At 34.7% G+C, this 14,906-nt stretch overlaps 1 protein-coding gene across 1 annotated transcript in view; it reads left to right on the top strand.

Annotated features, from left to right (window-relative positions):
- Window positions 1–14,906, top strand: part of NLK (nemo like kinase) — a 144,453-nt gene that overhangs the window by 112,312 nt on the left and 17,235 nt on the right. The window contains exons 4-7 of the mRNA XM_081269993.1: window positions 3,523–3,629; window positions 5,281–5,366; window positions 8,654–8,863; window positions 12,331–12,432. Coding sequence (XP_081126119.1) covers window positions 3,523–3,629; window positions 5,281–5,366; window positions 8,654–8,863; window positions 12,331–12,432 — 505 coding nt within the window. The remainder of the gene's footprint in view (window positions 1–3,522; window positions 3,630–5,280; window positions 5,367–8,653; window positions 8,864–12,330; window positions 12,433–14,906) is intronic.

The following is a 14,906-nucleotide window of genomic DNA, read 5'->3' as shown; positions in this document are numbered from 1 at the left end:
CTACCACATACTTTAGAGGAGGGATCTTTGACTTGTTCAGAAATATTTCCTGAAGAATGATCCATATAGTGTATTTAGCCGTTTGCTTCTTCATGGTACCCTGGTTCTTTATTCCCCATATTTCTAATAAGCTGGTAATCAGAGCTAGAGGACAGATTATATTTAAATTAGACTTTTTTAGGCATGAATACTTTGCAGTCAGTGGTGTGCTTATCATAAGGACATAATATTTTGTCCCACATTAAATGATGCTAAAATTGAGTGGTGGATTGAGTTGATATCAGGCTTGTTCTCATCCCTTTCAAGTGGCTTTCCTAGTGATTGATAGTGCTAGATCCATGATTTCACAGAAGTTGCAGAATGATGGCCCCCCCTGCCCCAATTCTACTGCTTCTGCATTTATCAGCCGAAATTCTTCTTAGGAAAAACAGTGAACATTTAGTTTATTTTATTATAGCTTTTTTCCAATGTTTTTCAAAACAGAAGAAGAAAAGATAAATTCAAAATTATGGAGAGCCAATGAAGCAATTTTAGATACAGTCAAATCTAAGCTTTACTACAGTGTAACCTTAGGCAGGTTACTTTCTCTGTTAGCCTAACTTTCCTCATTTGTAAATTGGGGATGTCACTACCTACTTTGTAGGTTTACCATAAAAATTAAATGGAGGTTTGTTTGGTTTTATTTTTTATTTTTCAGTCCTGGGAATTGAACCTGGGCCTTGTACATGGGGCAAATGCTCTGCCACTGAGTTACATCCCCAGCCTGCCATGAAAATTAGATGCGATAATATATTTAAAATAATTAGTAGCGTGCCAGTTACCTGTTAGTTGCTCAATATATATTAGTTCATTCATTCAATAAATATTTATAAGGATTTACTATGTGCAGGCACCATCCTGAGAGTTTGGGATAGACTTGTAAACAAAACAGACAAAAACTCTTGCCTTCATGGAGCAGGGCTGAGTATAACAAATAATAAACATAAGAAGTAATTATATAGGATGATGACCACTAGGGGCAAAAAAAGGAAAGCTGTACAAGGAGGTAGCAATTGGGTAGGGAGTGCAGGATGCGGTATCAGATTGATCAAGATAGGTATCATTTGAAAGATAAGATTTAAGTAAAGCTGCAAAGGAGATGAAAGATGTAAGGGCTAAATAGGTATTGGGAAGTACAGTACATGCAAAGGGAGCAGCTACAGCAAAGGCCTAAGGTTGGAATGTGTCTAGCACAGGAGGAAAGTGATAGGAGAGGCTATCAGAGAAGAAGGTCAGATCACTATGACCTGGCCATTTGAAAGACTTTGGTTTTTACTGAAAATGAGATAGAAAACTTTTGCACAAGAATGACACAATTTTGACTTAATCTTAAAAGATTATTCTGTGAAATGCATCAAAAAATTTAAATGAATTAATGGGTGGATGTATGACAGAACAATATGGCAAAATATTAAGAGTCTACAAAATACTGAGAGTATATGGGTGGTCGCTGTTTAATTCCTTCAAATTTTCAGTATGTTTGAAAAATCTCATAAGAAAACATTGAGGGGCTGGGGATGTGGCTCAAGCGGTAGCGCACTCGCCTGGCGTGCGTGCGAGCAACCCGGGTTCGATCCTCAGCACCACATACCAACAAAGATGTTGTGTCCGCCGAGAACTAAAAAATAAAAATATTAAAAATTCTCTCTCTCTCTCTCTCTCTCTCTCTCTCCCTCTCCCTCTCTCCCCCCTCTCTCACTCTCTCTTTAAAAAAAAGAAAAGAAAACATTGAATAAAAAGAAAAACTAAATATAACCCTGATAATATCATTTTATGGAATAATTTTAATTTGTCACTGAGAACTGTCCCATAAGGAAATTCCACATGACAAATCACATTGTCTCACTTTCATTATGAGGCAAAATATACTTTTTTGGAAAGAACCTGAATGATAAAATCTGAGATTAAAATATGTAAGCATGTAGAAGCCTGAAACTTTTTTTTTTTTTTTTTTTTTTGGTACCAAGGATTGAACCCAGAGGCGCCTAACACTCCACACCCCTCAGCCTTTTAGCCCTTTTTATTTTTTGAGACAGAGTCTCACTAAATTGCTGAGGTTTGCTTTGAACTTGTAGCCCTCTGCCTCAGCCTACTAAGCCACTGGGATTACAGATACACGCCATCCCACCCAGCCATATTTTCTGTATAATACAGTAAATGTCAGTGTATAGGCATGAATAAAACAGTAAAAAAGAAAAATAATGTTTTAGAAATCTAGGACTCATGGGCCAGAGTGATAACAGTAGACATATTAAGAAGTGCCCTAATTGTAGCTAAATTTTGAAGGTAAAACCAACAGAATTTTGAGAGGGATAAATATCAAGGATAGCTCCAAAGTTTGTGGTTGGTGGTGTGAGCTACTTCAGCATGTATGTTAAGAGGAATGGAACTGGATTCCAATACCCAAGAAGGGCAAGTGTGAATAAAGAAGAGGACCAAGAACCAAGCCCTGGAGCATTTCAACATTTAGTTGGAGAGGAAAAGAGGACTAACAAAGGAGACTTAGAAACATCAAGCAGTGAGGGACAAGGAAAGGCCTTTTTTATACTAAAGACAAGGAGAAGAGAATTTTCACTGTTTTGTGTCAAATGCTATTCATTCTCCCTGCTCCCAAGTTGTCCCTTTTTCTATACATCTTTGCTAAAAATTTTAAATTGGAAATTGTCTTAAGGATGGTTATATAGTAAAATCATAAAATTCGTCTAAACTTTTAATGAGTTTTAAACTTAGGGCAGGGCAAGACATGAATCTATTCTAGATACAACAAAAGATGATTCCTTAATATCTATAACATCCATGTGCTTAGCAGGAGTCCTGAATTCCACATTTCCATGATTCCCCAGTCTCTTTGATCATCTGCCATGTGTTGATTAAACAAAACCCTGAGGATACAACTGAGTACAAAGCATAGGAAGCTTGAAATTTTATAAGAAGGTCTTGCAAATTTATACAAGAGTTAAATAATAAAAGAATTATTTTTTTCAGAGTGTGGAGCGATTTGGATTCAGACTTACCATTTTATATATTTCTGAAGGTACCATAATTTATAAAGTAACTTAATTGATAATTCAATGGATAGGTTGTAATCTTTTTCCATGGTAGACTAAAATGAGATTACCAAACCCCCTTTTGTTTGGATTCAAAGGATCCTCCAGTTACATTTCTGAATAGACCTTGAGACTGTTTGGTCTTCCCACTTTTCCTGACCTGTTATTTCAAATGTTTACCTTTGGTATTCTCTTTATGATGCTTTTCATAAGTAAATCATTTTGTTGCTTACTTCTACTAACTTTTAAACATATAATTCTTTTAATTGTGTCAATGTTTTATCTTGTAAAGGTTGAATTCTCACCTCTGTTGTGCTAGAAGCTCTTTTTCTTAAACTTTTCTAGCCTTGGAGAGGCAATTACCCTAGATCTGATGACTGCTTTGGGGGGATCAAGGGCTGAATTCTCTGAACTATCCTTAACTTAAAACCTCAAGATATGTTGTCACAGAATTGATGCAGAGTGACCTACATAAAATTATCGTCTCTCCTCAACCACTCAGCTCAGATCATGTCAAAGTTTTTCTTTATCAGATTTTGCGAGGTAAGATTTTCTTCATGAAGAAAAAGGCATGTCATGATATAAATGAAATGTTTTGCTGTTCACTTGAACTTTAATCTGGCCTTCTAAGATTTTCTTTTTTCCTAACTGCTCTTTCTTTTGGACCAAGTTGTATTTCATCATTTTCATATTTGATGTTATGTAATGACAAATAGTTCTTATATTCATGATGGTAGAAGTAATGAATTTCACTGGGCAGTTGAGTTGGGTTAATCTAGGAAGACAAATAAGCAGAGTGGTTTGTCCCACATGCATTTAAGCAGCCTTTAATTCTCTACATAGTAAGAGTACATGGTATCAGATGACTAAATTTAAAAATGACTGTACTTCCTATGGATGAAATGCATTCTGCAAGCCAATAATAGGTGTACTTGTCAGAGTATTGGTTAGTATACTAAGTCCAACTCTAGAGAAATAAATTGACCTTAAAACCAAAGCAGAAAGAGGAGACCAATAGAAAAAACCAGCTAAATAACTCCAGAATGGCTCATTAAGAGCATGGACCTAGCTGGGCACAGTGGCATATGCCTGTAATCCTTGTGGCTTGGGAAGCTGAGGCAGGAGGATCATGAGTTCAAAGCCAGCCTCAGCAACTTAGCGAGGCCCTAGCAACTTAGACTCAGAGTCCAAATATAAGAAAGGGCTGGGGATGTAGCTCAGTAGTTAATGCCCTTGGGTTCAATCCCTGGTACTTTAAAAAAAAAAAAAAAAAAGCACGGAATTAACTAAGAAACAATGTAGGCCAACATAATGGATGCCACTTCTGCCATCAGTTGTATCCTTCACAATTTGCAGTTATAAGTGAAAAATTATTAAAAGCTAAAATAGCTTTCTTATCCAGTAAAATAATTTTTTCATAGAATTAAGTGATTCTTTAAAGAGATTGAAAAGCATCTGCCAAAAAGAATTAAAATGCATAAGCAATATTAAAACTAGAAAGTTCACCTCCTATAGATTTGATATTCTGTGGTGGGGGAAATGGAGAAGATTATTGTCTCTTTTTATACATGTGGGAAAGTGTGATTTGCTACATTTTATTTTTAAAAAAAGAAGTCTCAACCTGAGGCTGTGTCTTTTAGCAGTGCTAAAGCCCCAATCTTTTAAGATGTCAAAATTATTTTAAAAGTAATGACCTATCCTCTTGATTCTCAGTGGTAGAAAATATTACTGACACATGTGGACAAGCTCCTCAGTTTTGTCATATCAGTGAAAAATCTGCCCTGGGAAAGGCCCCCTGTTGCTTAATGGAAATTATTTTGTTGAAGTAGGTTCAGAATCATAGGTTAAGATTATCAGTACCAGAACTTCACTGGTCACACTGATAAGCAACTGAAGGCTATTGGTATGGTCAGTCTTAACTTGGGAGTCTGAGAAGCTTATCTATATTTAAATCTATGTACTAGTTTAAATTATACACATTATCTCTTGGAATATGCACACCTTGCATGATTTTACTGTAGCAAAATTGATTTTTTGTGAGGGGACTAAGTCAAACTTTTAATAATATGCATTATGCAGTTACTTAGGGAACAATTCTAAATCCTCTACCCTGTAACCTTCTAAGGTTTATCCAGCATCATTAATTGACTAAAAGGAATTAAACATCTACAATTAAATCTGTTCATTATTTCAGGTTTGAAATATCTCCATTCAGCTGGCATTTTACATCGAGACATTAAGCCAGGGAATCTTCTTGTGAACAGCAACTGTGTTCTTAAGGTATCTTTTTTCAGTTTTAAAATTAGAATTATAATGAATAATAGAGAAGTTGATGTCTTTTGAGATTGTTCCATTGTTAAAGAAAGTATATATCAGAAAAAATATTAGACTATTCTAGCTTTTATTAAATAAAAATGAAATAGAGCCTTTTAGGAAGACTGTCTACATTTTTGCATAAAACATTTCTGTATGCTATTTGACTGAGGTAGCAAAGTAGGAAGTAGAAATATGTTTGAAAGTGAAAATGCTAGACCACAAAAAGTTATGTGCGCCTATCAAGTGTATTTCCTCCATATATCATAGCCAATCCTCAGTAACTCCCCTGAAGAGAAATGGATTACAGGGTTGAATATATTTAGCACTCCAGAAAGCATCAATTTTACTTCTCCCTCTAGTCCCACTTCCCATTGTCTCTTGTTATAGAGACTCGTAAATAGCAAAATCCACATATGTGCCTTTCCCTACCTCTAATACAAATATATATTGGCAGACCTCCTGAATAATGAAAGGTCTACCATATTTTTCCTCATCATAGAAATTAGAGATAAGAGCCTTTTTAGAGGGTCGTGTGAAAGCAAATAAAAATTCCATTTATTTCTTGAGTTGTTACAGTATTATATGGTACTTTAGTCTACAGTAATTATTTTTACCATTTCAATGATACATTTGAAAGAACTATCTTTTAAAAGTAATCAAAACTATTGTTATTACTTAGGTTGTTGACAGTTAATCCAAGCATTAACAATTTTAAATGTAGAAATAATTTTTTTTTTTTTAATTTAAGTGATTTCTCTGAACTGTGAGCCAGTTCTCTTTAAAAGCCAGTTTGGTTGTAGTGCATATGAATGAAAATTCACTATGGCCTTGAAGAATTGTGACTTTAGGAGTTAAAAACCAGTTTTTCATATTTTCTTCAAAAATGACAGTAGTTACATTTCATCCTTTTCTAATTAAAAGAAAAACACACATTAAAAACTTTATAGTTAGGAATTCTTTGTCCTGTTCATACCAGTCAATCATATGACAACTTAAGCTTGTTTCTTCTTATTTGGGTGTTTGGTTTGAAACCTTTACAGACGGTTTTGTATAGAATCTGTCATGCCTGATGCTATTAACTGCTTGAAGTCCATTTTCCAAATCATCTATTATGGTATTGTAACCTCTGGCTACATAAATGGGTAACTAAAGGAAAATGTCATTTATGGACACACAACACAGATTAGAACAAATTGAAATTTTGTTCTGCTCCTTTGACTCATCCTAGATCTAGGCTTGCTTTTAAAAAGCCAGAGTAAAGTATATAAGCTATAGACACTACTTCTGTTCTATCAAATATACAAATTAATTTGTATATTATTTGAAGATAATTATAACAAAACATTTTCTTTAAATTAGTCTCCATCTTTTGCAGGGGGTGGGGACATGGTGTTGGGGATTGAATGCAAGATTGCTCTACCACTGAGCTACATCCAGATCCCTTTTTATTTTATCGTGAAATAAAGTCTTATCATATTGCCCAGCTTGGCCTTGAACTTGGAACCCTTCTGTCTCAGCTTCCTGAGTCTCTGGGATTAAAGGGTTGTACCACCATGCATGGCTTCTATTCATATTTTGAATATATTTTGTTTCCTATTAAGCAAAGTTGGATAATTTTGCTGGAAATCCTCAGTATCTTTTTACTGTAAATTTCTTACTTTGGGCTCAGATTATCTTGCATTTGCTAACAACAACAACAAAAAGTAAACTCAGGATCAGGCTGATTTTTTAAAGGGATTTGTTTTATGACAAAATACATTGTTCAATAGGTGTTTGGTTGGGTTTTCTCCTGAAATGTAAGTGCAAGAAAAAATTTTGAGTTCTTTCTTTTTGTTTTGCTGTATTTTAAAAGATGTCCTAAAAAATCATGGCCTAGTAACATTCTTTTAAATATTATCTTATTTGAACACTAACCTTTGGAAAGATGTGATAAATTTGGTCTTTTTGTTATGATTTTTCTGTGTTGTCCGGAAAAATTTTCTTCATTATTAGGTTTTTAAATGTTGGCTTCATACTGACTCATCCCCACTTGCACACATGCATTCATTTAGTGTGAATAGACAATGTTGATTTAAGTCAGAAAGAGAGATTGCCAAAAATTAGGAGTAAATTTTGTTTTATTTAAAGGAGTAGTTTTCAGACTTTTAAAAATATTCCAGAACCCTTTCTCAAGTTCTGGTACCTCAACTTAGAAAACAGATTTAAAACATTATTTTACCATTTCTAATAGTTTCTTGTAAAGTTAATCAGAGATAACATAGCTTACATGGTCTTTACTATCTGACCTCATCATCAATATTTTCCCAATATCAAGAAAATCTCAATATTTGGAGATAGTAGTAGTTGCAACTATGGCTTTGTTGTAATTTATTAACAGGTAGTTTGCAACCTCAGGCTACTTTTCAATTAAATAGAAAGAAAAAAAAATATTTGTACTGTATAGAAACTAACCAGTCTGTGAGCTTATCATTTTTTTTTCCTTTTTTTTTTATTATTATTACTGGGGATTGAGCCCAGGGTCTTGCAATATACTCTAATACTGAGCTATGTACCCAGGCAGTCTTTCTTATTAACTGTGTCTCCAGATTCTAATATACTATCTGAAAGGTAATATTTAAATATTCATGGTATGAAGAAATGAACCTAGTAGCACTAGTATTCTACAGTATATTACATTTTTACATACACATGTTTGAGTATGAATTTTAGTATTCTAAATGGATAGGTGTGAAATTTGAATAAAGTGTTTATAGAACTCCTAAAGTACTTCATCAGAATTGGATTCAACAGGACTCAGTTTGAAACACATAACTTTAAAGACATTTTACTGTGCATTGTACATATAAAATAAAAATGGCAAACAGTCAACTCAGGAAGTCTTTAAGATATACCTCTTTATCATACCTTCCTCTATAAGCCTGTCTTGAAAATAGTTTTGTTTCTACATTAAAACTAGAAATATGATTTTAACTGTGTCTTATTGTTTTGTTTTACTTAATTATCAGTTGAAAACAAATTGAAGATGAGAATATTTTTAAGATGCATCATTTTATATAGAAACATTGAAGTTTGAAACTTTTATTCCCTCTCATCTGAATAAAACCAGATTGTATTTTGACACAAATGCACTCTACTTATATCATTAAAATTTTTTTAAAGTTTAGGATTATGTCAAGGTTCTTTGTTTTGTTTTTTTGTTGTTCCATGTTCATTTGTCTGCTGATAATGTTTCGATTGTCTTTTCTATTTAGATTTGTGATTTTGGATTGGCCAGAGTGGAAGAATTAGATGAATCCCGTCATATGACTCAGGAAGTTGTTACTCAGTATTATCGGGCTCCGGAAATCCTAATGGGCAGCCGTCATTACAGCAATGCTATTGACATCTGGTCTGTTGGATGTATCTTTGCAGAACTACTAGGACGAAGAATATTGTTTCAGGCACAGAGTCCCATTCAGCAGGTGTGGTTTCACTTTAGGGCTTTAGTAGCTTTGAATTCTATTACAGAGTTGAGGGGAAAAGCCATCTTGCACATGTCTTGGGCTTATCCATTGTACTGTCTAATTTGCTTTTAGCAGATTCAGGTTCACTTAAAATTCAGAAAGTTACAAACTCTAAGATTACAGAGAGATTCATTTTGTAACTTAGGAGCCTATTAGAGTAAGTGTTGACTTTATTACATGCACTGATGCTTATAGCTGCAGACTCTGCTGTTATAATGTGCACAGGTATAATCTTCAATTGTTAGAGAGTTTCTCTTCTTTCTAACTAAATGGCTGTGACTTGAAGATGTATTTGGTGACTTTATGTACTTATACTCTGTGCTTAGATATAAATTTTTACTGATTTCTTTAAATTTGAACATTGAGAAATTTTCTAATCATTATTATAAAATGTAAGAAATCATTCATGGGGCTGGGGATGTGGCTCAAGCGGTAGCGCGCTCGCCTGGCATGCGTGCGGCCCGGGTTCGATCCTCAGCACCACATACCAACAAAGATGTTGTGTCCGCCGAGAACTAAAAAATAAATATTAAAAATTCTCTCTCTCTCTCTCTCTTAAAAAAAAAAAATCATTCATGGCTAGGAGTGTGGTTCAATGATAGAACACACTTGAGGTCTGGTTTCATTCCCCAGCACCACTGGGGGAAAAAAACTAAAACAGAAATCATTTGTGTTGCCTCAGTTGTCCTTTATACTAATTCATTAATGCATGTCTTTTCTTAGGATATAACCTAAGCATTTTTTTTTCTTTTTTTAGTTTTTAGTTTTCGGCGGACACAACATCTTTGTTTGTATGTGGTGCTGAGGATTGAACCCGGGCCGCACGCATGCCAGGCGAGCGCGCTACCATTTGAGCCACATCCCCAGCCCCCCCTTTTTTTTATATTTTTATTTTTTAGTTTAGTATTTTTTATTAATAAATTTTAACAGTATTGTTTGCATGAAGCAAACAAGCAGTGAGCCCAAATCATGGAATTTGATGGATGGGTTCAAAAATAGCTTTTGCCACTTAGTATCAGTTATATTTTGGGCAAGTTACTTAACCTCACTGACCTTCTTTTTAATTAAAAAAAGGGGGAGGTATTTTGTTTTTTGTTGTTGTTGTTGTTTTTGAGGGGAGAATCTCTAAAGCTGAATGTTAAATAAACTAGTAAAGCTAAAAATAAGGCTTGGCACATAGTAAGCACTCAGTAAATGTTAGCAGTTATGATGGTGGTGGTGTGCCAGGATGCTAGGGATGTAGCAGTAAAACAGACAGAAGTTATTTTGCCTTTGTGAAACTGTCACGTAAGACATAAAATAAGTATACCAATAAATTAACCCCAAGTAATGATAAAGTCTGTGATGAAAAAAAATCACACCAGGTTAAAAATAGAAAATGATGGGTGAGTAGGGCAGCAGTAAAGAATTCTTCAAAAGATAACATTTCCCTCACATGAAATGTGTGTGAGAGTAAGGTGCTGGGGAAGGTGTTCCTGAAAGAAGGAAGGAGGATATTACAGCCATCATAATAAAGCCCCTGAGGCAGGAACAAGTATGGCATGTTAGAGGGATTATAGGATCAAAGATAGGAAATTACATCAGAGGGAAAGAGAAAGAACCTGCCAGTGAAGTATTTTGAGCAAGGAAGTATTGAGATTTGATTGATCCTAGTAATTTAAAAATTATCAGATGCATATAATACATAATCTATTTTTTACTACTATTGACAATATCTACTATTGAATTTCTTTAGAAAATAGAGTTTAACAGACTTACCTATAAGACTATTTTATCTGAACATAACAAACTATCATAAAATGAATGTGTGACAGTACCTTACATACAGAAGCTTAAATAAAAACAATAATAATAAAATTTAAATCCTAACTATTGAACAAGAATCTTGGATTGATGCTAAAAAGAGCTTAGAAAGAAAAGTGAAGCAACTGGAATATGGGATATATTTCATTTTCTAGAGAATTCATAGGTCTTAAGCACTGGAGGAGAACTCATCTATTGTCAGTGTGTTCTAGGGTAAAAAATTGATATGTAAAATAGAGTCTAACTTGAACACAGAAGTGCTTATTTTTTCTGTTGCATTTTCTCTGTATCTTTGAAAAATAACTACCCTAAATGCTGAAGAGCAGATTGTAAGTGTTTCCCTTGAATCTGATCAATTTTAGACAACTTCCTGAATGTTTCCATAAGCCAGTTATTTCCTTTTGCCTTTAGAGTAGTTTCTAGAGACCCCACAATATTGCTTTTACACTTTCCCAGAAAATTTTGTATAGCGATCTAATTTTTATGGAAAGCAAGCTTCTCAAGTATATCCTTTATCCTGGCAGTGATAATGATGGCTACCCCTTGGTTTAGATATGTGCAGAAAACTGTTTTCTAGGTAAGAATTTCCCATCCTACAAGAATCTGAATGAAATGTTATTGTTTTTGTTTTTTGTTTGTTTGTTTTTTAAGTTGTAGATGAACACAATACCTTTATTTTATTTATTTTTATGTGGTACTGAGGATTGAACACAGTGCCTCACACATGCTAGGCAAGTGCTCTACCACTGAGTTACCATCCCAGCCCCTATTATTGTTAATTAGATTATAAAATTGATATGTAAATAATTCTTATAACAATTGCAACCCTACAATTGTTACAATAACAATTGTAACACTACAGGAAATTTGTGGTTTGCTACTTACAAGGTTTGTATGTGAGAAGACCATTTTATTGCTTTCTTTTATTGTGCTCAGCTAGCTAAGTGTGACTTTATGCAGTTTCATAGTTTTCCAAGTACCACTGTTTCCTGCCAATGTAAGAGATTTTTTGCATGACTAGAATGTAAAGGGTATGTACTGGCCCAAACAGAGTTTATCTTTCATTTCAGGTCAGAATGTTTTGAGTAATTATTAAACCATACAACTGGTTTCTGGATTAGCTCCTCTATGAGCTTAAATGTGTCTGAAGCATCAGAATCCATTCATTAACTGTTTGAAAGGACAGTTATTAACCACCAACAGAAGAAAAGTTCAACTCCACAAAGATTGTAGATGCTATAACAGCACAATAGGCCAGCCATGGTGGCGCACACCTGTCATCCCAGTGACTCAGAAGTCTGAGGCAGGAGGATCACAAGTTCAAGTCCAGCCTGGGCTGTAGTCTTAGAACGTACTTCTTGCCAAACATATTATATATAGATATATATTTTTTATCGTGAATTCCCAATAAATATCTTTCTTGGGTTTTTGTATGTTTTTGTTTTGTTTTTGTTGAATAGGCCATAAGTGAAAGTGGAGACTCTTGCAAGGTTAGTTAGTCTAGAACTTGCTTTAAGTTTTTTCCCTAATTTTGGTCCTTGTTTCTAAGGCTGTTATTTAAGAGTAATGAAAGATTGTTTCTGTGATCTTATTGTCCATTTGTATTTCATGTTTTCTTGTAGTTGGATTTGATCACAGATCTCTTGGGCACACCATCACTGGAAGCAATGAGGACGGCTTGTGAAGGTGCTAAGGCACACATACTCAGGGGTCCTCATAAACAGGTAAAAGGGGGGAAAAGAGATCTTTATCTGGTAACTGGGCAGAATTTCTCTTCTAAAAGATAATGTATTAAGAACTTTTAAACAAAGGTATTACTTGTAGGTTTTATTTTTTTATATCATAACCTAAATTTTAAAAAAGTTGAAAACTTACTAAACTGAATAAAATATGGTCATTCCCAATTACCTAGGGGGGAAATGCATATTTTTGTAGCACTTTTGCCAATAAACGACCTCTAGCTTTGTATCTTCTGGTTTATTGATACATAAGGGAAAAATTACTGGCGATGGAGGTTTGTCCTCAGTACATGTATATCAAGATGTTCTTTCCAAATTCTGAGCCAGAATTCCTGGTGTCTCTTATTTTTCCTGGTTTCTCTTATTTCAGCCAGGAAGGTGAAGTTATTGCTTTGCATTCTTGCCACTAACACAAAATCAGATGTGAGTATTGTTAGAAAAGAAGCATAAAGAGAGATTGCCAGATTTGTACTATATTACTTGGAACCATCGAAATCACTGCTTAGAAAGACAAGATGGTTTTTATCTCTGCCCTCTTGATTTAGCAGCATTTTTTAGAAGCACTTTCTTAATCCCCTTTGGACAAAACAACTTAATGATGTGAAGAGTGAATAAGGAGAATACTTTACTTAGGAACTGCAAACTGAAACAGAACAGATAAGGCTTGAACAGGATGAGCTGGCAACTAACTTTCCTGGGCTTTTAGATAATCTGATTGATGATACCAAATGACAGTTTGACACTCCTTTCAAATGGCCAGCCAACCATTTGGCTAAGGCTTTGTCTTCTCCTGCAGTTCCCTCTTTAATTCTAGTGTGACTCCAGAGCTTGTGTTTTCATAGGCATAAAGGAAAGTGAGATTATATGTGTTTTCCAAGACAATCTCAAGCTAATAAAGAGAGATATATGCTTGTAGTTTAAAAAGCCACCTAATGGATACATCTTTCTGTGATATTTAGCTTAGAACAATAAAATAACTTAAAATCCCAACACCCTTAGAAGAGTGCAGTTATTCTTAACCTAGAGGAAGGTTCTATAATCTAGAAGGAACTAATAAAGTCCATTGTGTTCCATTTATTTATTGGCCAGCATCAGAAATACTAATTTGTCAGTATCTTGTGGAAAATGTATCCTTGGAAGTAGCAAAATAATTTTCCTCTTTTACTGATCTCATCAGGTCAGTAAATCTTACCTAGCTAAAGGTAGACAGTAATGAAATGTGGTGAAAATCAGACACCCTGGTGCCACCCTCCATTTCTAGAGGAGTTTCAGCTATTACCAAAGGTTGCTAGTTAATTAATCCTCTGTGTCAAAGAGTTGCTAAACAGCAGCCAAGACGGCAGGACTTTCTGAAAAGTTTCTAAACTGTGTCTAGAATAGCTCAAAAGTCAGGGGGTGGGGAGGAACTGGGGTTGTAGCTCAGTGGTAGAGTGGTTGCCTGGCAAGTGAGAGGCACTGGGTTCCATCCTTAGCACCACATAAAATAAGTAAATAAAATAAAGGTGTGTGTACATCTACAACTAAAAAAAAAATTTTTTTAAATAAAGGTTTGTGTGTAATAACACATGTTTATAATCCCAGTGACTCGGGAGGCTGAGGCAGGAGGATCACAAGTTCAAAGCCAGCCTCAGCAACTTAGTGAGGCCCCAACCCACTTAGCAAGACTGTCTCAAAATAAAAAATAAAGCGGGCTGGGGATGTGGCTTGGCAGTAGGTAAAGCACCCCTGGGTTCAATTTCCACCACCACCAAAAAAAAAAGTTTACTGCACTAAAACACTGTGAATTCCTTTGCACATTGCTAGCAAGTGATTCTTTTTTTCTTAGAAATTGTATAATCTGACATTTGTAAAAATCTAGAGCTTTCAATTAAATAAACATAGTGAATGTCATATTTTCTAAACATAAGGTAAGAAATGAAAAAGTCCCATTTTTCTTTAGTTGAATAGGTTGAGGGGTGTAACAGAATACTTTCTTACACTTTTTTGGGGGGAAGGGTGTGCTTAGTACTGGGTACTGGGGATTACAGGCTAAGCAAGCATTCTACCTTTGAGCTACTGCTCCAGTCCTTTCACATACATTTTTACATGAATTGGCCTCTTAACAGTAACGCCTTTTGGGATTTAACATTTTATTTATTTCTGAGTTTCCTGGCTGCCTCAAGGGATCATCGCATTAAAGGTTAGTGGTTGCCCTGGCTAATCTTGATGTCAGAACATTTTGACTTTAAAGAGAAACTAAGAGGGTGAAAATTAAGAGACCATTTCTGCTCAAAGGCTCAAAGGCAGATATATTTTGTATAGGCTTTAAAATTTTATCTTTAGATGACCTTTCTTTACCATTAAAACTGTCACCAAAATAGTAGGAAAAGTCTGTTTTTTAAAAAAATTATTTTTAAGTGAATTCCTTTTAAGCTTATAAACAAAGCAGAATGAGATAGATAACACATTACTACTTACAA

This window comes from Spermophilus citellus (genome assembly GCF_964194105.1).
Source record: "Spermophilus citellus genome assembly, chromosome: 17".
NCBI classification, from domain to species: domain Eukaryota; kingdom Metazoa; phylum Chordata; class Mammalia; order Rodentia; family Sciuridae; genus Spermophilus; species Spermophilus citellus.
Note: the sequence above shows the minus strand (reverse complement) of the source record. Positions and strands in the feature narration are given on the sequence as shown.